General features: G+C 38.6%; 1 protein-coding gene across 1 annotated transcript in view; it reads right to left on the reverse strand.

Moving 5' to 3' along the window:
• Positions 1 to 22,868, reverse strand: part of reln (reelin) — a 147,833-nt gene that overhangs the window by 10,589 nt on the left and 114,376 nt on the right. Inside the window, exons 39-63 of the mRNA XM_015001966.2 lie at positions 21,747 to 21,915; positions 20,727 to 20,832; positions 19,244 to 19,470; positions 18,937 to 19,160; positions 17,776 to 17,926; positions 17,412 to 17,670; positions 15,917 to 16,166; positions 14,989 to 15,157; positions 14,667 to 14,807; positions 13,739 to 13,916; positions 12,684 to 12,877; positions 12,193 to 12,443; positions 11,957 to 12,111; positions 11,216 to 11,430; positions 10,285 to 10,462; positions 9,255 to 9,430; positions 9,065 to 9,171; positions 8,087 to 8,329; positions 7,159 to 7,334; positions 7,013 to 7,086; positions 5,640 to 5,801; positions 5,393 to 5,550; positions 4,390 to 4,609; positions 3,097 to 3,294; positions 2,143 to 2,241 (exon numbers count right to left, since the gene is read on the reverse strand). Of these exons, the coding sequence (XP_014857452.2) occupies positions 2,143 to 2,241; positions 3,097 to 3,294; positions 4,390 to 4,609; positions 5,393 to 5,550; positions 5,640 to 5,801; positions 7,013 to 7,086; positions 7,159 to 7,334; positions 8,087 to 8,329; positions 9,065 to 9,171; positions 9,255 to 9,430; positions 10,285 to 10,462; positions 11,216 to 11,430; positions 11,957 to 12,111; positions 12,193 to 12,443; positions 12,684 to 12,877; positions 13,739 to 13,916; positions 14,667 to 14,807; positions 14,989 to 15,157; positions 15,917 to 16,166; positions 17,412 to 17,670; positions 17,776 to 17,926; positions 18,937 to 19,160; positions 19,244 to 19,470; positions 20,727 to 20,832; positions 21,747 to 21,915 (4,480 nt within the window). The remainder of the gene's footprint in view (positions 1 to 2,142; positions 2,242 to 3,096; positions 3,295 to 4,389; positions 4,610 to 5,392; positions 5,551 to 5,639; positions 5,802 to 7,012; positions 7,087 to 7,158; positions 7,335 to 8,086; positions 8,330 to 9,064; positions 9,172 to 9,254; positions 9,431 to 10,284; positions 10,463 to 11,215; positions 11,431 to 11,956; positions 12,112 to 12,192; positions 12,444 to 12,683; positions 12,878 to 13,738; positions 13,917 to 14,666; positions 14,808 to 14,988; positions 15,158 to 15,916; positions 16,167 to 17,411; positions 17,671 to 17,775; positions 17,927 to 18,936; positions 19,161 to 19,243; positions 19,471 to 20,726; positions 20,833 to 21,746; positions 21,916 to 22,868) is intronic.

A 22,868-nucleotide genomic window follows, 5' to 3' on the forward strand; every position in this document is an offset into this window, starting at 1 on the left:
TTTGGGCTGAAAATAAAATAAAAACACAATTTGATGTGGACGTTGTTACTGAAAGAAGTAGATGTAAAATTCTCCAATTTCGGTAGAGCGAGAGACGCAGAAGCTTTGTGAAAAGGAAACAATTTTCTAGGCAGGAATGTCAGCTATTCATTTCACTTCAAGTCTGCAGATGTATGTAGGTCTCTATTGTAAATTAAAACAACAGGGAGTTGGAAGTACATTTTCTTTAATCAACTAATTCAAAATATAAAATGCTTAAATCAAACCCGAACTGGATTTGTTAAACATTTATTCTAGCTGTTAAAAATAATGATTTCAGTGCTTTATTTGGCATGTAAACCACGTCAGAATGAGGCTAAAATGGATTATTGTACACTGCGCAGACACTCGTTATGTTTTTACAAACACATTTCATGAATTTTAAACAGTTTTAAGGAATATGTGTTGATTGAAAAACAATTAAAGTTCAAGTTTCAGATTCAGAAGAAAACCTAACCAACGTTAGCACAGTTTGCTAAAAGCAGTGTTTGGATTCAGGCGTTTTCACATATACTCTACGTTAGGCTGCAGTTGACACTAAATGCATCCCCTATTGACTCGTATCATGTACTTTTCAGTGGTGCTACAGTTGTTAATATTACATGTGCATATGTTGATTGTTGCTATGGTTACTTGCTTTTGTTTGTCTTTTTTTGCAGGTGTAGAGGCAAACTTCAGGGGCGTTAATTTGCATTCTATCTGCTCTTCTTTCTCTCCTATACTCTTGTGGCTTTTTCACCCAAATTTCTACTTTAGTTTTCAGTCTCCATGTCCATGACATTTGAAATAAACCCAGAGCAATTCTAGTAAAGTTTTATATACATACATACCAAGTGGAGCACGATATCAAAAGTCATAACGCTTCACTTGTGAAAGTAAATCTTTTGAGTGTCACCTTAACATTCAAATAACAATTCTGACGTTAAAAAAAAAGAAGCATTGATAATAAAGTAAAATTCTGCGCCACACGGCGGTGACCCCAGTTTCAACTCCATGAAACTTACCCGCATTGCTTTGCAGATGTCATATCATTAACGGAGAGAGCTCTGTTTTCAACAGTTTGCAACCCGCCACCTAGCTTGGGTTGCTAGGTGACGGGTGGAACTCTGCTGTGGTTGCTAAGTAACGAGCTGTGCCTGCTAATTAGTGGCACATTCCAGAAGTTTTTGACACCAAAAAACTCCCCCATTAACTTAATGCCAAAAAAACAGAAGGGTGGATTTTTTTTTAACTGGGCTGTTTTTAGAAGCAGTAGAAACCCAAATGAAAGAAACACATTTATGCAAAACTTTGTATTATGAAATGATAGAACAGAAACAACAGAAAAACATAAATTTGTATAAATTTTTTCTCAATAAATAAAATAAAAAAATTATAATTAGAGAACAAATCAAAACAATAGCTGAACTAGAATACAAAAATACATTACATTTTAAGAGGGAATCTGAAACTAAAGCATCGATCTTATTATTGATCTGATACTGACTTGGTATCAATATTATCGATAATTTGGATTGATCTGCCTACATCTAATGCTGAGTAAGACAGCGCTACATCATGGTCCTGATTTGAAATTCCTTAAGCATATTTTCGAATGGTATATTTCTTAAAAGGAAAATCGGAAATCAGGTATCGGCCACAAAATCTCTGATCAGTGCATCTCTGCTTATAATGACCACAAAGAGCAGATAAGTTAAACAATGAATGCTGTAAATTTTGACTGGTTTGTTTCAATCAAATAAGCATTTTAATGCTAAAAATAAAAGATAAGCCAGAAAAATCCCCAGAGTTAAAAGCTAAACATGATTGTATTTAGGCAATTAAATTGTATTATATCAGCGCGTTTGTGTGGAAAATGCCTAACTGAAAATATCATGATCCAACAGCAACAGTTGTTCTGCTGTAAATGAAACAGCAATCATCTAACAACACCCTTTCCACTAAACCACCCTGGTGTGAATTTCCTGCTCTGTGTGAAGTGGAAGGAAATAATTTTCACTGCGACGAGGCAGAGGTTGAGACAGGGGAAGCTCAGGGATCTGTCAGGGCCGGTTCTGGGTGGGTGGGAGTTTACCAACAGCTGGACTGGGATTGGGTACTCACAGAACTACTTCCACATGGTCCAACGCCCACTGGTCATGTCCCGCACCGTCGTGTCTCGGTTGCCACCATCGCAGCATTACGCCTTTAACCCTCGCTTCGCTGGGAAGAACATAGAAACATCGTGGAGTGAGTTAGTGAATCGGCATAAACCAGCGCAACATGCACTTTAAAAATAAAAGGGTTGTTTTAAGTCAGTTAGTATTCTAGTCATCTTAGGCCTTGTACGCAGGTGGATGGAACAAATATGGTATACACACGGGATTGGTTTCCAAACTGTTTTCATCCACATTGCTTTAAACATGCCAGCCCATAGGGGGCAGTGTAGCACAAAGATAGAACCTATGCCAGCCAATCAGAATCCTTCAAAGCAACCACAACTTCCAGTCAGGAAGTAAAGGTGGCCTATTTTTGCTTATCTTTAATTTCAGATCATATATTCAATTACTGGCATGTCTAAAGCCTGGGATATTGCGTAATAATTAACCCTGCTTTAAACTTCTGCAGAATATAAACTTTATATAATGTAAACATTTTTATTAAACTGTTTGTTTTTTGTAAAAACATATTCAGAGGAGTTTTTAAGCCAAAACTGTACAAAAATTCATACATTCTGCATTTAAAATAAAAACACTTGTCAAAACTCGTAAAGTTTTAGCTTCACCTGGTTCAGATTTAAAGTAACGCTATGTTGCTGCATTTTAGGCAATAAAATATTTGTTTTCTTGTTTATAAAATGGAACTGATTTGTTTATTTACATATTTTAATATATCGCTAATATTGTATAAAAAGGCTTAAGCGGTTAAATTAAAAATCTGCAGAAAGTGTCTTTTTTACCCAATTAATTAATTGTCAGAATAACTGAAGGACTAATCGATTACTAAAATAATCTTTGGTCACAATCACAAATAATCCATCTTTTTCCTGCAGATTGGTGCATTTACTGATAAACTCACAGTGGGATGTTGTAGGAGACTCTCTGGGCCTTTATGAAGTCTTTGGGCTGATGCTGGGCAATGACGTGCCAGCTGACGCCGTTGTTGACGCTGTACTGCAGCAGCACGGCCCGGTCCACTGTGTCGGCCTGATCCAGAGCGATGTTACAGCTGTCTGTCTGTGCTACGCTGCCGATCTGCAGCACAAACATGATCTTACTGCAAGGAGACAGACAGACGGCGGGTTAGAGAGGTGATATGGAGACATCTGGTCTGTTTTAGAGACAAGGAGACATCCTAATACACACCATCTTTTTATGATTTGCTTATGAATCAATCAAGTTGCTTTTCTTTATAAAAACATAATACCGTCACCAACTGTGAAACCAATAAATATTACATTTTGTTTAGTGAAATCATCAAAATTATCAATATGTTGAATCACAATCAGAATTCCTTTTATTGTCATTTGTGCACCAAGAAAGAATAACGAAATTTAGAAAATGGGACTATCAAAGGCAAGTCAAGTAACTGGATAACATTTATTATTATTTTAGTATATCTCAATAAATATAGAAATGTTGAAGGAACTAAGAACAACTGGGATGTTAATGATGAATAAATAAATAAATGATGATCTGGGTTTTGTGGCTGAAGTTAAGGACAAACAGAATAAATATGTTGGTTAATGTTCCAGTGATTATGATTCAAAACTGTAACCAGGTGGGTTTTTAGTCTAGATTTACAGGAACTCAGTGTTTCGGCTGTTTTGCAGTTTTCTGTTCCAGATTTGTGGTGCATAGAAGCTGAATGCGGCTTCATGATTGGTTCTGGTTCTGGATGCAGAGCAGAACCAGGAAGGCTGATACAACAGCAGCAGATCTTTAATGTGTTGTGGTGCTAAACCATTCAGTGATTTATAAACTAACAACATGATTTTAAAGTCTGTTCTCTGAGCTGCAGGGAGCCAGAGAAAGGACTGTTGAACTGGGTGATGTTCTCTTACTTCCTGGTTTTAGTCAGAACTCCAGCAGCAGCGTCTGGATCTGAGTGATGTTTTTAGTCAGACCTGTGAAGACGCTGTTGCTGTAATCAATGTGACTAAAGATAAACACATGGATGAGTTTTTCTAGATCTTATTAGGACATTAATCCTTTAAACTTAGAAATGCTCTTCAGGTGATGGAAGGCCGACTTTGCAACTGTCTTTATGTGTCTCTGAAGGTTCAGGTCTGAATCCATCACTGCTCCCAGGTTTCAGGCCTCGTTGCTAATTTCTAGCTGTAGTGACTGAATGTTCTGGTAGTACCTGTACCTGGCTCTAGTGAGGTCCAGCGGTTTGGTAACTGCCTGCCTCAGCTTACAGCCACTGAAGTAGAGAGAGTCTCCGTGAGCATGTGGAGACAGCTGCCCGCAGCCGCTGCCCACGCTGCCGCCGTGGATCAGCTGCCAGCTCTCCGGAGACACCGCCCCGGACTCAAAGTTGTCCTTGATGGAGCTCGGCAAGTCTGTGCTGGAGAGGGAGCAGTCATCGCCTGTCGGTGGGACAGAAGGAGAGGGAGATGAATTAGAAGTGTTAGATTTCACCAACGCAAGGGCAAAAACTACAATGGAGCATCAGGGCCATTGCAGAAAAAAAAAATTACATTTCCACCAAAAAAGGAAGCAGAAATTTTCTAGTAAAAAACAGGGAGATTTCTGAGTTTGAGAAGTAAATAATTTGCTTGTGAAAACTGAAATTTTGAGAATAACCTTAAGATATTTTATAGATTTTTGAAAATTATTTTGAAAATAAGTCAAATATTTTTGATTTTTCAAGCTCAGAAATTTCCAAGTTCTTTCTGGCAAATTATTTTTGAACGAAATGTGATGCGTTTATTATAGTGTTGGGCAATAAATTCATTATATCAATTAATTGAAGTTTTGATTTTTGAAGATTAAAATTTTAGAAAATAAATTCATAAGAGAGAATTAAGTAGCAATTTTTATATGAACTTCCACAAAAAAAAATTATTATTCAATCTTTTTTCTCATTAAATTGACTTTTTTCTTGTAATTTTAAGAAATTCTTCTGGTAAAATTGCATTTTTTTATGTTAATATTACAACTATTTCCTCAGTTAAACAAAAACTCGTGTAGCTTGGGTCTGATACTCTGTTGTGCAACTCACAGGAGGGAGAAGTCATGTTTCTATTTTTTATTTTTTGGAAAGAAAGTGAGAAAAATTAAGATTAAAATCAGGCATGGAATAAAAAATCTGGGATTTTATTTTAGTCCGTGTTGCTCAGCCTTATTGTGACGTACGGCCTGTGACTCACCGTGGTATCCTTCATCGCAGATGCAGACCACTCCACTCGTGCAGTACCCATGGCCGCTGCAGAGCCCTGGGCAAGCCTCGCCAATGTAAACGTTATCCACTCCCCAGCTGTGCCTCTCTCCTGTTCCCTCCTTCTGAATCCAGCGGAACTGCGTCGCTCTGAAACATCGACCAGTTTGCGGATGCTTCACGCTGATGTCGTGGAAACTCAGCAGTGATCTTGTGAAACGCGTCGTCTCGTTTCTTACCCTGAGGAGACGTGGTCCGGCAGCTGGACCGTGACTCTGGTCCAGGTGGAGCTGTTAACCGGACTGTAGATGGTGGATTCGTGGAACTGGAAGGGGGAGCAGCCAACGTTGTTCACAGATGAAGGAAGACACTCTGACTGGACCAGCTGCCATGAGTCGGACCTGGTGAGGTTAAAGGGACAGCTCAGGATTCTTAAAATGAGGTCTTGTAGATATACACAATATGTTTTTTGCCCAAATGCGACCGGCATTCACTGAAAGTCCCAATTCCGATCTTTTCACTCCACCCAAAAAAATCTGATCTTTGCCAATCTGATCTTTGAAGTACTAGTTTGGATCTGGTTGTTTTCAAAATGCACCACAGGAAATAATTTCTACCTGTAGCCACTCATTTATAGGTTATTTATAGATTAACATATCTGCATGTGCATGCCTGTTATTTCATTTATTTATTTATATTCAGTCATGTTTGAATTACCTAAATCACTCTTAAGTATATATAGAGACCACTTAAAATGATCAGTTTCTCTGATTTTACTGAGTGAAATGAACATTGTTCTTTTATTCTATGAACTACTGACAACATGTGTCTGAAATTACAAGTAAAAATTTAGTATTTATTTGCAGAAAATGAGAAATGGTCAAAATAACGAAAAAGATGCAGAGGTTTCAGACTTTAAATAATGCAAAGAAAACAACAATGCTAATGTTTTAAATCAGAGATCAATCTCTGGTGGAATAACCAGGAGGTTTTCAGAGCAGTGGGCTCTTCATTTACCCAGAGCCATATATTTTATAGCTTATGGTTAAATTTGTACTATTAATATTTTGAACACTTAGGATGGAGTAGCTTGTCAACTAATAAGCAATTTCCCCTTGGTGATCAATAAAGTATATTCTATTCTATTCCATTCTAACTAGTACTTTTTTATATCAATATTATGGAATTATTGACTTAAAACAAGTCAATGATTAATCAGTGCCAATTTCCTTAATTTTTGGGGATCAGGCGACACTTTCATGTAAAGATGATCTTATCTACCTCAGCAAAGGTCTAAAAATCAGCCGCTGTTCTGTTCTGCTGTGAGGCAGGTAATCGTCACCCCACAGTTAGCAAATCAGCAACTTTCTTGTTATATTTAGCGACATTTCGACATTAGGCGATTGGTATCGCCTAAAATTAGAATCGGCAGATCAGGCTGTATAAAGATCAGTAATCTGCGATCGGCCAGAAAACTGCAACTCCTATTCCTGCGGCTTGTTAGTTTTGTCTTATTTCAAGTGTATGAAGACAGTTGCACTAGAAAGTAGAACAAAAACTAGTAAGACTTTGTGTTTGCAGCGTAGGCTGATTGTTCCCTTGTTTCTCTCACCGTGCGTCCTTCCTGTACTGCAGCAGGACAGAGTGATGATCCTCGCATGTGTCTGCCTCACAGCCGACAACAATCTGCAGAAACGAGACGTTTAGGACCTAAAAACCATAAAACAGACGCCACTGTGAGCACGCTTTCATTCTTACCTTAAACTGTAGAATATATCCGGGCTGAACTATAAGCTCTCGAGTGGCAAGGATGTTGTGTGTCCCGTCTTGGTTCTTGTTCGGCCAGTAGAGGTGAAATGAGGGATTTCCACAGAAGCCGGCGGTTCGCACAGCGTTAGGGTAGAAACTCCAGCTTTCCTCATGAGAAACGCCCTCTAGTGGAAGAAAAACAAATGGTTCATCAGGAATGTGGTTAAACCAGGGTCTTCACTAAAGAGGTGTAGAAAGAAAATTATTCTATAGCAAAAAATGATTCTATGAAGAATCTGAAACAATTCAAAATTCTCAAAAATCTATTTTAGTCTGTTTCAATTTTTAGAAAACTAAAAAACTAAGTATGTGTTGGGCAATATATATTTTTTAAGCAGTCAATTTTTTTTAGGAAATAAATTTATATCTACAAAATAGGGATTTTGTAAATGTAATATATACATTTATTTATATTTTGTATATTTTCTGTTTTACATTTGCATATATTTTTTAAAAATAAATAAATAGAATTGTTTTGTATAATCCTTTAGAAAATACATCTAATTTATTTTGTATGTTGTATATATTTTTACATTTTATTTTGTAAAATTACATCTACAAATTATATATTTTTAATATTTTTTCACTTGAGAAAAGGCCAGGCGGCCTAGTTAGCCTAATACCGGTAATATAACTTACATAATTTTATGTATTTTTGTTTAAATATAAACTGCTAAATTTTGACAGTGTGTAACATTTTATATATGTTTTAAGTAAATGCTCTATTAGTTTACATCGTCTTTTCCTCTCGTTAGTCACATAATTCAAACAGAATCTTCAAACTGTTTGAATAGAAAATTTGGTTTCTGAATCAAATTGTGACCCTAAAAGTTGGAATCAAATCACTAAACACAGACAGATTTGCATCCAAACTCACCATCATCAAAGGTGTCCAGCAGTGTGGATGGGTTGATGTCTGACCCTCCCACCAGGATGTTGTCTATGGCCCACTGAGCTCTTTCCAGGCTCGGGGTGGCCAAGCCTGAAGAGATGGTGAAAGGCTGCCACCATCGCAGGCGTGTGGCGTTAGTCAGCGCCACCTCTGGCAGAACAATGTAGTCTCTCCTCACGGACACGTACTTCAGGTAATCCATCTCATGTAGCAGAGTCCAGGACACACCTGAGTATTCAGAGAGTTACATGAAAGGTGACCTACTGCGCTTCCTTGATGGGTCTATGGGTGATACAAAACATGTTCCTTATACTTTTAGAACAAAAGTCACTTTAAATTCGAATCAGACGTTGCTGTCCACAATGCCAAAACAAAATTGTACCAAATATTTTTGGTCTATTTTCCGAAAAACTAACTTAAGTAGCTTTTCAACAAGATATGAGCTTGTTTTAGGCCAATTACGTCTTAATTTTGATCAAAAAGTACTAATTCCACAGGCAGATTATTTCACTTATAACATGGGAAAAATGTCTTATCAGTGAAAAGATATGCCAGTGGAACTAGTAATTTTTAATCAATATTAAGGAATTAGTTATATAAAACAAGCAGAAAAAGCTACTATTGTCTTATTTTATGCATACTAAGATATTTTCACAAGAAATTAGACCAAAAATACTTGGTAGCATTTTGTGTTTTTGTAGTTCTTGGCCCCTCAACTCAGCGTTTACACTCGTATGTGAAAATGGCTGAAAACAGATGTGCAATTATACACCGTACATGTTTGAAAAGCATTAATTGAGCATCCTGCACAACCAACAAGAATGCAGCAAGTGGTTTCTGTCAAGAACAAAACACTTGTTTTTTCCAGCAGCCATTGTACAGCGCATGCAGCGGTAAAACCAGGTGACCAAAGGTGCGGGAGGTCAGCTTGGATTGCTAGGTAACAGCCTGAGCTTTGCTGACCTCCATCAGTGGAGTAATCCAGCAGGACCCCCTCTTTACGGCACGTGGGACGGTGGCACATGGTCATGTTGTCGTCACTTCCGATCCTGGCCCAGTACTCCACAAACCTATGAGCAGAAACATAAATAACGCAACAGAGTTAAGGAGTTTCACTAAACAGAATCTTCTCCCTAAGAGTGATGGGACTCACTTGGCCCCCCGCAGGTCCAAATCAGCAGTGACGGCCTGCCTGGCATCAGCTCCTCCAAAATACAGAGCAGTGCCCTCCACCAGAACGCCACAGTCGGTGCAGGGCTTCCCGCCCTCCAGCACCTGCCACTGAGGTCCGGCCCCCCCTTCCCAGTCAAAGCGCTCCTTCAAAGATGCCTACAGAAAAGAAACAAGTGTTAAAAAAACAAAACAAAATCACACAGTGGATTGGAAATGTGCTCACATGCCTGACCATTTTCACATTTCCTCACAACATTTCATCATGTTGTTTTAGGGATTGAGGTAAAATGTAAGTTATAAAGCATGTTTGTGAAATTGAAGAAAGGTGAACTGAAAAGTGTGGTGTGAATTTATTTTCAGCCCTATTGAGTCAATACATAAAGCTGCAGTGTGCAACTTTTAAAATATGTCACTAGGTCATGATTTAGTGATTTTTTTACAAAGTCAAAATCCCTGGTTTTATGGTGCTAGTTTAGACATTTTTTAAAGAATTTTTCCAATATTTGTGCTCCTGTAGGACCGTGATTGTGACTTCTTTTCCCGCCATATTGATCACAGACATCAAGTTAGGTTAATTCAGTAAAAGTAAATACTGCTACATTCAGGTTGGAGTTGGTAATTTAAGCCCAATGTTTTTAAACATTTTTGTAGAAAATTTGCAATAAATTGAAAACTACACATTAGTGTGGAAACGTGCAGCAATCTGTTGATTTTGTGTGAATGTCTGCATTGTGGAATTGCAAAAAATGGTCTAAAAATGGCAGAAAACAGATAAAAATCTGATTTTAGTTGATTGTTAAAATAATATTTAAGCAGACAGTTACGATCTTGATTTTATTTAAGTGTCCCTATGTACTGTAGAGGGTCAAATAAAAAACTATTGCGGGCCAGATTTGGCCCCTGGGCCTCAGGTTTGGCCCCCAGGCCTCAGGTTTGGCACACATGCTTTAAACCATCTCTCACTTCATTCCTTCACTGAGGGAGACCCATAAAGACCGATTAAAAGCTACCTTTAGGGCGGTACTGGCATAACAGTTGGGTCCGGTGAATCCTGGATCGCAGATGCAGCGCTGATCCAGACAGTCTCCGTGTCCCCCGCAGTGGCCGTCACAGGGCGGCCCGATGTACAGGTTCTCCACACCCCACTGGATGTCCGAGTGCTGCTGGTAAAACCGGAACCGCACCGCGCTTGGGACAAGAACAAGCCTCATTCAGCAACACAGAATCACATCACTAATTAAACTTTCAGTACACGAAGCCTTTGGCTAGACTTTCATTTTATTTGATAATCAATAATTATTGATTGTTTTTCTGTTTTAAACATCTGAAATGATGCCAAACTGGTGCCATGACATTTCCTCCTTTATCCAGAGTTTTCACTCAACATGTCTTTTTTATCTTTAAGCCGTTAAGAAGCACAGTGGCAAAACCTTAAACTGCTGCTGCGCCAGTTACTCAACTGGCAGTTGTTGGGTAACCAAAGAGTGAGAGAGTTGCTAGGTAACCAAAGAGTGAGAGAGTTGCTAGGTAACCAAAGAATGAGAGAGTTGCTAGGTAACCAAAAAGTGAGAGAGTCAGTTGATTCCACCAATCTTGCTTAGCCGGCTATAAGAGGCTGAGCAGGTTAAGCCTTTCTTCTGCCTACATTTCCCAGCATGCTGTGCGGTTCTGGATCGGAGTTCAGTGAATATTCTGTATATCCTCATCTTCCTAACAGGGTTTTTTTTTTTTGTAAAGAAAAAGATTGGGTTTCATTTCCAAAAATTACTTTTGGCAAAATGCTACTCAGGTCATTATTTTTTAGGAAGGTGAGGATATTGAATATTCTACCTGATGCATTATATATTGATATTGATCACCTGTCTATCACAATATATACTGTCGTTGATTTATCGTGAAGGCTAGCTAAAACCATGCGGAGGCAGGTGATGGACAGCTCACGTTTCAGCCAGGCTGTCTGGAAGCGGGTAGACTGCCCTTTTCCAGCTCTCAGCAGGGAAGAAGACTGACGGCTGGGAGACCTGACCGCCACAGCGAGGGTCAGCAGGCAGGCACTGAGGGACCAGGTACTTCCACGTGACCCCAAAATCTACCGAATACTGAACGTGGATCTGTCGATCTGCTGGGCGGTCTGGAACATTGCAGCCAACAGCAATCTAAGAGAGACAATGACAAGGTTAACTCACCAGATAAGGAGATCATTCAGACCAAAAAAATGCAAAGCAAATGTTTTTACTCTAAATATGTCTATTCAGAATATAACAAGTAACAAGATTAGATATCATGCAGATGATGCACAGCTCTATATTACGATGTCATTCAAAGCAGATGCTCAGAACAGATAAATGTGTGGATGTGCCAAAACTTTCTCCAGAAAACTGAAGTTATTATTCTGGACCTAAAGAGGAGCGATGTGGAGTCAACGCACAGCTTCAGTTATTATGAATGAAAACCAGCGATCAGGCCCGAAGTCTGGGTCTAATGATGAACTCTGACCTGAACCTTCCGAGCCACATAAAGACAGTTACAAAGTCGGCTTTCTATCACCTGAAGAACATCTCCAGGATTAGAGGACTTTTTATTTTGCCACTGTAATGTAATGTTTCTTTTTGTTTATTATAATGTTTTTATTTAAAGCACTTTGAACTGCCTTGTTACTAATAAACTTGACGTTATTGTTACCTTAAACTGCATGACCCAGCCTTTGTCTGGAACAATATCATGTGTGACAGCATACACTTCTCTCCCATCTGCATTTCCACACACCATCACACCATCAGGGGAGTTGCAGAAGCGCTGCACAGAGCAATCCTCAGAGAAAAGCCAGTGGTCACTCACTGAGAACAAAACCAAGCAAATGTTAGAAACCTAGAGAAACACTTGTGTTTCCCAGTGACGGGTGGCGGTTGTTGAATCACCTATCGGCGTTTCTTCCTGTTCATTCAGCTGACTGACTCGTCCAGAAGTCTCATCTGCAGGCGCTCTCTCATGGTTAGGCAGAGCCACGCCTCCGAACGTGTCAGAGATCTGGGCCCGCGGGTCTGACCCGGCGATGAGGACGTTGTCCAGAGCCCAGTCGCTCCGGTCTGCGCCTTCATGCTGCGGCTGCCACCACCGCACCCGCACTCCTTCCTGACGTGCAGCAGGGGGCAGCAGCACATTTACGAACCTGAGAAGACGAAACACAGAGACTGCAGCTGCGTTTCCATTACAAATGTGAGCAAAACTCTGTTGATAATCCGCTAATGTTTAAGTAAACACAAATTTAGAATCGCTGTGTTCCATTAAAATAAGTTTGTTCACCCATTAAAAACAAGGCGCGCCATCATCCTCCTACTACTTCCCATTGTCGTCTTTGTGCAGTACCTTGTGGACCACCAGGGGGCGCCAGTGGAGGAATAAAACTCACCCAGGTTTGGTGTAGAGGTCGTAGAAGATCTCTGTGAGTAAATGCCAGTTAATCCCCCCATTCAAGCTGTACTCCAGAAGGACTCCCTGGTTCCGGTTGCTGGGAGGAATCATGCAGCCGTACATGAAGTAGAACTGGATGAACTCGGCATTCGTCAGATTCAGATCCACCGTCACCAGCTGACGAGTGCATGACTGCGCACAGACAAATGGAGAGATGCAGCCTGAGAAAATCTAATTCTTTACTTTCTAAAGTATTTTTGAAGTCACAAAGGGTTTGAATTATGTAAAGAGGTGTAATTAATGTGTTTCTAACATTGCCATGTAGTTCTTTAAACCCATTTAACTTCATTAGGCTCCAACTAAAGAGCAAAGCAGATACTGAATAAAACATTTAGGATAACTGTTAAAACTGCCCTTTATTATTGCTTTTATAATGAAAAACATGGCTTAAGAAAATCTTACCAGGTATTTATGGTCTGGTTTCTGGAGCAAAATATGCAACAAGACAAAACTAACTTTCAAGTAACTTTACAGCAACATATAGGAGCTTGAGTTACATCAATAATTCATTAATAATGAGAAAAAGTTCTAATTACCCTGGCAGATTTCATTGATTCATAATATTAGAAACATACCTTATTCTGAGTGAAAAAATTCCAGTCGAAATAGTAACTTTTTTCATCAGTAATTAAAACAAGCTCGTACATCTTGCTGAAAAGTTACTAGTTTTGTCTTATTTTAAGTGTATTAAGATATTTAAATTACATAAAACGGTAAGATTTTATGTGTTTGCAGTGTAAAATGTTATGGAAAAACCTTTGCCACACATAAAGACAGACATTGTATTACTTATGCTCAAATATAAATCTTTCAGACATTATTGTTAACTATCTGACTTTCCTCCAATGAAAAACATATTAAATCTTTTGCAGGTTTTGCAGAAATTTCAATCTTTGCCAGGAGAATTTTAACTCCTGCATTAACATATTTCACACAGACCTTTCTGTGTGAAATCCTTGTTTTGATGTACAGCAAAAAGAAAATCATAACTACCCCGCTGAAGTGCAGCGCAGCTCCAGAAGCCACAGCTCCACACACGGAGCTGAGCTTCCCACCCGTGAGAACGTGCCAGTGGCTGAGCGACGGCGCTCGACTGAAGCTGTCCTTCAGCTGGGCCGGCAGCGGCAGCACCGGCTCGTCACAGTACTCTCCTCCCCACTCCGGGTCACACCTGGCATGGAAAGTGAATTTAGAAACAAGAAGAGCCATACAATGTTAGTATTGAATAATTTTTATTTAGTTTCGGTTTTTTGGGGTCAGAAAATAAGATTAAGATTAAAACCTCTTAACTAATCAGGCCCAAACATTTTTTGTTCTACTTTAATGGAGACCTTTTATGCTTCCTTGAACAGGTTAGTATAAGTCTATAGGCTATATAAAACATGTCCATTACATTTTATTCAAATAATTCTTACATCATATTTTAGTTCTGCTTATTTTGAGCTGTTTTTAGGGCCTCCTGTCACTTTAAATCCAAATAAGCTGCAGCTGTCCAACTCAACGTTTACATGTGAAAATGGCTGCAAACTGATGCACAATTATTCAACCATACATCTTCGAAAAGCAGAAGTGGAGCCTCCTGCACAACCAACAAGAATGCAGCAAGTGGTTTCCAAATGGTAAGACAACAACAAAACACTTGTCTTTTCCAGTAGGCATTTGTTTTGAAACAGCTCATTTTCCAGACACCAAAAAATATTAACTTTCTGCCAAAAAATTACTTGGTGTTTCTTCTTAAATGCTTGAGACACAAATGGAACCATAAAATGTCCAAAATATTAAATTTGCACCAATATTCCCTTTAGTATGTAAAACTGTGTATATTTTTGCTTATTGACTGTACTGTAAAAAGTAAGATTTTGACTTTAATGCCTTAAAACCAGTATTTCTTTTCTAGTGATGTGCATGTTTTGTGACTTACACACAGGAGCTCTGTTGGCAGCGGCCGTGTCCAGAGCACATATCAGGACAGCCGTCACCAATGTAGAGGTTATCCAGAGCCCAGGTCTGCTGCTTGTCAAAGGGAGCCTGCTGGAACCAGCGGAACCTCGTGGCCGGAGATCTGGAACAAAAAGAAAGATAAACTTTACAAGATTGGATAAATTATATGCCGATTTATTTATCCACCCCTAATTTTTAGGGTAAATGCCTGAATACAATAGAACAGAAAGAACAAGACAATCCTGATGTTCTCTGTACTAGTATAATCATCTCAGGTTGGCAAAGCGTAGATCTGTGCTGACCTTGCGTATGATGGGATAGACAAGGTGACGCGGCCCCACTTGTTGTAGGTGTCTGACACGAGGATCCGCTGCAGAGTGTAAGACGAGCAGTCGGGACTCGTAGGCAGACAGTCTCTGACCAGCGGCTGCCAAGTCAGACCCAGATCCAGAGAATACTCCAACTCCACAGCTGCAACGAGAGGAACAGACACTTAAAAACTCCTCCATTCATCCATTTACAGATCACCTTTAAAACAGCAGGGTTGGGTCGTAACTGCAGTTACATACCAGTAACTTTTTTCTGAAAAAATTTACTTTTAGGAGTATTTTTACCACGCTTTCTACTTTTACTTGAATAATTTTATTATGAAGTATCTCTACTCTTACTTGAGTAAAATTTCTGGATTTTCTACCCACTGAACCAAAAATTCACTAGGCACAGACACACACCAGCAGTTTTTGTTAAAGTTTCATAAATTTTTCAGTGAAAAAAACTGACTTGGAAAATATTTTACCTGATTTAGTTTTTTTTATGAATTAGTGTCATTTTGTCCCTTAAAATACCAAAATTTCCACTTCACTTTATATTTTGATCCATCTGATTATGCACTTTTTAATATTAAATGACAGAAATAATTCCAATTATAATAATAAGACAGACATCATTTAATCAGTACTTGAGGCAACTTTTTACCAAATACTTTACTGCTACTCTAGTAATTTCTTGGATGCTACTTTTTACTTTTACTTGAGTAAAAATATGTGCTACACTTCCGAGAGCATCATTTCTGCCCACCTTCGTTAAATAGGTGACTATGAAAATATTTACCAACTTCTATCCTGTTATTTTCAGTTATCTAATGTTCCATTTAAAATAAAACAAGCACATTTTAAGTTTTTTACGAATGCAAATAATAATAATGTTTGCTTATGAGTTCCTTTTGCTTACAGTAGCAAGAATTGGTGACAGAGCAGGATGCAGAAAAGTCGAACTGGATGAACGCGTCTTGGCCCAAGCTGATGTCAGTAGTGACGGCGTATCGTGTGTTGGATTTCTCGATGAAAGCGAAAGCCGGTCCGTCAGAACCACACACAGGCATTCGGGTTCCGCCCGGGTGGAGGAGCCACGACCGTCCGTCGATGGAGGAGAAATCGTCTTCCAGTGGCCCCCAGCCGCTAGCACTGCCACCCACCACAACCTAAAGCATAAAAGAGAAAACATTACTGATGGCAGAGAGAGGAGAGTCGAAGAGGAGTCGAACTCATTTTCAGCTGTGGCAGAATGCACTGAAAAAACTACTTATCAAACTTACAGTACATGTTTCACCCAGTGTATTATAAGCCTGGCGGGCTGCCAGGCTTTATTCCCCCCACTAGGCTCAGTGTTGTTTCTTTATTTTAAGTAATTTTATTAATACACCAGTAACAGTGATAGCAAAGACAGGTTAAGCTATACGTAATAAAACGTATGTAATCTTCAGCAAACTGTTATCCATTTAAAAAAATAACAGCATTCGAATATAAATGCACAACCTACAGAAAGACTAGTTTTATTTAATCCACTGCTGTATTTTCTTTGTTGTTGATGTTTTACTTCTGAAATTTAATGTCAACTCTTAACATTTTTTAAACAAAAAAAATAATAAATAAAACCTCAGTGGTGCAACTGGGTTAGCTATATTTCTGGAGGAAATCCTAAAATATTATAGCTTTTTCTGAAATCGATGAATACTTCCTAAAATTAAAATATTTACATCTTTTCAAATTGTAGTAATTTGCCACTACACAGATAAAAACTGATTTAATTTGACTGATAAAATAATATGTTAGCACAAAACTGTTAGTTTGAATTGTATTTATATGGCCCTCTAGATTCTTGAGGGCCACATAAATAGCTTTAGCGGGCCGGATATGGCCCGAGGGCCTCGAGTTTGACATACAATGTCAAACAATTGACATAGAATGTCAATATATGGTGAAAATAATTATAGAATTCAGTTTACATATATAAAACAAATTCACAACAAATATCTCAAGGCACTTTTCAAAAAAAAGTGCCTTGTGAAAAGTGAAATGTGTGTGACTTGAAATCACACACATTTCAAGTGATCCTAGTTATCAAACACTACAGAATGTTCAGTTAATTAGTTTAAAAGGTTTCTATCTAAGGAAACCCAAGAGGCTGCATTGAGTCTCTGACTTGCAGCATTAACTCCTCCTGGATGAACACGTAGCAGCAGTTGCTCGACTTTACTTTAAGGCAATCGCTCATACTGAGCATGCATGTACAGACAGTAGAGAGGAAAAACTCCCCTTTAACAGGAAGAGACCTTCAGTAGAACCAGAACCTGGTTCAATACTACCGGGCATCTGGCACTACCGACTGGGGGTTTGATTATTATGATTAATTATGTTCACGTTATGGATAAATTGACTTCATGTACCTGATCTATGACCCAGGGGCTGTAAAAGTGACCATTTTCTGACGGCTGCCACCAGCGCAGACGAGTGGCAGGTGTTCTGGCACGCAGTGGGATCTCCAGAGCCACCAGCCGAGCCTGGTTACTGGTATTACTGAAGAGAAACTCCTGGAGGAGTCCCCAGGTTAGGCCTCCGTCCACAGAGAACTGCAGCAGGACAGGCTGAGAACGAGGATCCGGCGCCGCTTTGCCACAACCAAGGCGAAGGAAGAATTGAACAAACCTGAGGAAGAATGAAAAGTTTTCAATCAGAACTGAAAATTCAAAATGTTTCAAACATTTTCAAAGTAATGTAACTGTTTCTGGTGTTGGCTTAAAGCAGGTGTACCTTGCATTTGACAGATCCATATCATTGGTGACCAACATGCGTAGACCGTCCTCGCTGAAGAACAGGTGGTTTCCGCTGGACATGATGCCACATTTCCTGGATGGCTTTCCTCCACTCAGCAGAGTGAAATGCTCAGCATCCACAGCTCCTCCTGGATAAGGAAGCAGAAGCCAGACATACTTATCACAAGTTACTACATATATGGAGTTGTTCTGCAAACAACTACATATTCCTACCTCGTCAAATAGGGATGCAAGCAATTAATCAAGCAATTGTTGATTAACGGTTAAAATTACTTCAAAACATTAACCAATTAGACTTTCTATTAGTGTTGCAGTTTTTGTCGCCATCCAGCAGAGGGTGCCGTTGGCCATCCTTAAGTGGAGCCAGTTGATACAGAAACAAAGATGGCGGAGGGATACCAGAATGAAGAGAAACAGTTCTAGCACAGTCCGGTTTGAACAAAATGCACTTTATGCAGTTCTGTTTTAAATATAAAAACTCAACAATCTGCTTAAGTTTCACTTTAGTGGATCAATTTCTCATTCAAAAATTACTGATGTGACAAAAAACGGAGAAAAATTTTAACATAATGTAAAAAACACATAGTGCCAATGATTTTGATATTTGTCCTGACTTCATGGAGCGAAGTTTTAATTTTCCTTCAAGAGCAACAACAGAGAGTATGTCTGTATGAACATCTCTCCTTTTGTGGGGAATTAAGTGTTTCCCATATTTTATTATTTTCATCTTCTATTTTCCTATTCAACAACCTAAAAGGTTCCTGTGTTGTTACATTTTATAAATATCTCTTAAGTTTAATTATGTCAGAAAACCACAATTTTCAAACCTATCTGTTTTGTTTGGAACATTATAAATGAAACACTAATCAGCATTTTGATGTATAACGATGGCACTGGACAAAATGTAAGGTTTCACTTGTTGACTGAAGCACTTTGAACTGCCTCGTTGCTGAAATATGCCTTACAAATAAACTTGATAGACTTGAAACCTCTTGATACAAGAGAAAACTCAGGTTTTTATGAAAATGGCAGCTCATTAATCAATCAAACCATCAACCAACTTTAAATTAACCCGTTGCTTCATAACTTGCATCTCCATTTTTAATACGCAGCAACAAGTAACTTGATTCTTTTGTACCTTCAAAGTCCTCCTTGAGGAAGTCCGGATTGGGGGTTTCTGGAGCAGAGCAGTCGGGTCCAGAGAAACCGGGGTCACACACACAGTGGGTGCCGCTCACACACACCCCGTGACCGTTGCACATGTCCTGACACTGCGGGCCGATGTAAACGTTATCCAGCGCCCACGTTGGAGGAGCAGAACCAGCTGAGAAGAAACCTTGGAACCAGCGGAACCTTATTGACCTGGATTCCAGGGAAAGAAATTTACAACTTACAAAATCGTGATTTTAAAGACTGAGTGAGTGTTTTGGTATTTTTGGCCTTACCCACACAGGCGAAGCTTGCCAACGTGGATCAGCTCTCTCCTCCAGCCGTGTGTGGTACCGGGGAAATAGATGCTGGCAGGGTGAAGCTCTGTGGAGCAAAGCGAGGAGGGCTGAGGGCCACCGGCACACAGCGGCACCAAAAGGTGCCACGTGGCTCCAAAGTCCCGTGAGAACTCGAGCCGAACCGGGTTTGCAGAGGAGCTCTCAGTCGTGCAGCCAACATTGATCTAAAGAAAAGCAGAAATACACAAGAAAAATGTGACTGAGATCGGCTAGAGCAGTGTTTTTATGAGAGGCCACCAGGTGGCGCTGTGGAGGCCTCAGAAAGTTGGAGGGAAGGAAAGAAAAAAAAGAAAATCCAATAAATTTTTAATCTCAAATTTTTCATCATAATTTTTTGATTTCCTGTTATTCAATCATTTTTAAAATTACAATACAAGTTAAAATAAATGTTTGATTGGCTGTTAGCCAAATTCATCGAGTTGTAATAAAATAAAGATTTTCTAACAAAAAGACCAAAGGAACCTTGTGTTGCTGTAGAAAACCATAAAAACCATGTAAATAAAATTAAATTGGATGAGAATAATATAAAATATTACATATTTTCTTATAATCAAGACGGGATTGTGATGAAAATTTGTATCATCTGGTAATTAAGTCATAATAATTTATCTAATACAATTAACCAAACTCATGAGCATTTAAAATCAGATGAGTTGAGGCAGCATTTATGCTAAATTAATGTCATAGTTTTGGAATAGTGAATAAAAAGTTTTCTATAAGTTTGTTTCTTTACTTATTTTTAGCGTTGACTGTAGCAATAGCATAGAAAATTTGGGAAAACCTGTTAAAGAACTATTATCGCCTTGCCAGTGCAGTTCTGGGAGATTCTGTGCATTTGTTATTGATGTGATTTCATAACATTTAAAATAAATATCAATCCATATTTCAGATAAGCCTATAAACAATGCAAATACAATAAAAAAAATGGTTAAAATCTTATTTTTTATTATGTATTACTCTGCATATTTTTTATTTAAGGAAATTGCAATCCATACATCATTGGTTTGGTAGTAAGGCTTTTCTGGGATTGGTCAGTAATGCATATCCACCACTAGGTGGCTCTCCTGTCATTCCCTCACTCTTGTGATCGGGAAATGCTGATCAAAACATTCTATATTTGTAGCCTCTATATTGCTAAGACACTTTATAACCAATCCTTAATTTTTGTGGTAAAGTTTAGAAGCATTTTATAGTTTTATGAGCTCCGCTGTTGCCGTTAAACTGACAGAAGATAGAAAACCTGTTTATTGTCATTTTTGTGAGAAAACGTGTTGAAATGCAAATATTTAACCATATCGTCTAATTTTGGCTTATTAAAAAGCTCCTATAGGAATTTATTATTTTGTATTCTTGTGATTCTTTCTGTCCTATTTCTCTCCAGACATCGAAGAAACAATCGTTTCATTCGATGTCTGTGTACCTCAAACTGGATGATGGTGTTCTCATTGACGTCGATGTCCCTGGTGGTGATGGAGTGTTCTCCAAGCTCACTGGAGATGAACACCATGGCCGACTCGTCGTCTTCCCTGCATCAACACAAAACACTAGGATTAATCAGAGGTAAAAAATAAAAAAACAAACAATGTTTTCACAGGTTTTATCACTGATTAGTCTGTGTGACAGAAACGCATTAAAATAATCAAAACACATTTTTTCCCGTGTTATGAGCAGAGCTGGGCAGAGTACACAATTATATTCAAGTAAAAGTAGCACTACTTCAACTTATTTTTACTCAACATGTAAAAAACAGTCATCCAAGAAATGACTCAAATAAAAGTAAAGTATTTAGTAAAACATCTGCTGATGTACTGAGTAACTGATCAAATTATCAATCATTTGGTATTTAAAAATTACATCATCAGACAGACAAAAATATAACAGTTAAGTGGAAATGTTGGCATTTTAAAGACAAAAATGACAATAACTCATTTAAGGAACAAAAAATAAAATCAGGGAAAAGAAAATTTTCCCAAATCAGTTTCTTCCAATAAAAAACTTATAAAACTTAAAACCTGCAGGTGTGTGTCTGTGCCTGGTGAATTTTTGGTTAAAACATGTTTGTTTTTCACTCAGTGGGGAGAAAATCCAGAAATTTTACTCAAGTAAGAGTAGAGATACCTTACAATAAAATTACTCAAGTAAAAGTAAATAGTGCAGAGTAGTAAAAATTACTGCTAAAATGTAATTTATTCAAAAAAAAGTTACTCAAGTAAATGTAACTAGCTACTACCCAACTTTGGTTATAAGTGAAATAATCTGCAAGCAACTAGAACCATTTTGTCAATAATAAGGAATTATTGACTTAAAACAAGCTACAATATCTCACTGAAAGTTACTCGTAAGTTAGTTTTGTCTTATTTCAAGTGTGCTAGTATATTTGTTGTAGAAATTAGACCAAAATATTTGGTAAGACTTTGTGTTTTTGCAGGGTAAGACTCACAGGCCAGCCTTCTGGTAGGGGCAGTATAGTCCTGTGTTTCCACCAGGGTAGAAAAGCCAGTTCTCCTCGTTAGGTCCTTCCTCAAAAGTGTCGATTACCATCGGTGGTTTGTGTAGAGAGCTGCCATCGATGATGAGATCATCAATCACCCACACCTCCTCCTTCTTACCTGGTGGACAAAAAATAAAACAATTACATACTAATCAGTGGTGGTTCTTATGAATGTTCCTTGGGAGAGATCCTCCTTTCTGTGCCTGAGAAAAAAAACAAAAAAAAACTTTTGGGGGGGTCAAACTCAAGGCCCGAGGGCCAAATCTGGCCCGCCACAGCTATTTATGTGTCCAGAATGCTACATGAATAAAACTTCAAAATAGGCCTGTCACGATAACAAATTTTGCTGAGCGATTGTCTAAAAAATTATTGCGATAAACGATAATATTGTTTCAAGACCTTTTGACACTTATTTAATGGAAATGACTAATAATGCCTGTGATTTCCTGCCATAGATAGAGAACACATAACACTGGAACTGATAAGCAACCAAAAACAAAAACAAAAAGGATTCTCAGTCTCCATTAATAAAAAACGTACTTGAATATAAACTAAACAACATAAAGCCAAAGTGGAAATAAATATTGCATTCAACCAAAAGAGTGCAGATTATTAGGTCTGTATACTATATTGCCCTTCAGTAATCACTAGATTTAAATAGAGAAGATGGGCACATCCGACTACCTAATGCAATTTTGCCCCTGTTTTCCCCTTACGATAATCTTAGATCGTTGGCTGATCTAAGATTGTTGCTGGTGATTTTGTAACCGATCACCCTGCAGTGTGATTTAGATCGTCGTGGCTCCGATCTAAATTGGGGGTTTTCCCCGACTGGGAGCTTAACGCTGAATGTGACAGGTGGCCAATCAGAGAGCAGGGATTCTCCTCCTGCTTTCTAAGGGGAAATTACGGAGGGAGCAACCCGAAGTCCAGCCGACATCGGAGATGATATGTGGAAATAAGATTAATGTTTATTCAACATTTCGTGCAGTGAATATAGAAATGACAAGGGGAGGAGTTGGAGCCAAATTGCTACCGCAGTTGATAAACCCGGTAAGTTTTCAGCTGCTC

This window comes from Poecilia mexicana, unplaced genomic scaffold (genome assembly GCF_051168715.1).
Source record: "Poecilia mexicana isolate PSO_F unplaced genomic scaffold, ASM5116871v1 scaffold_6, whole genome shotgun sequence".
Taxonomy (NCBI): Eukaryota; Metazoa; Chordata; class Actinopteri; order Cyprinodontiformes; family Poeciliidae; genus Poecilia; species Poecilia mexicana.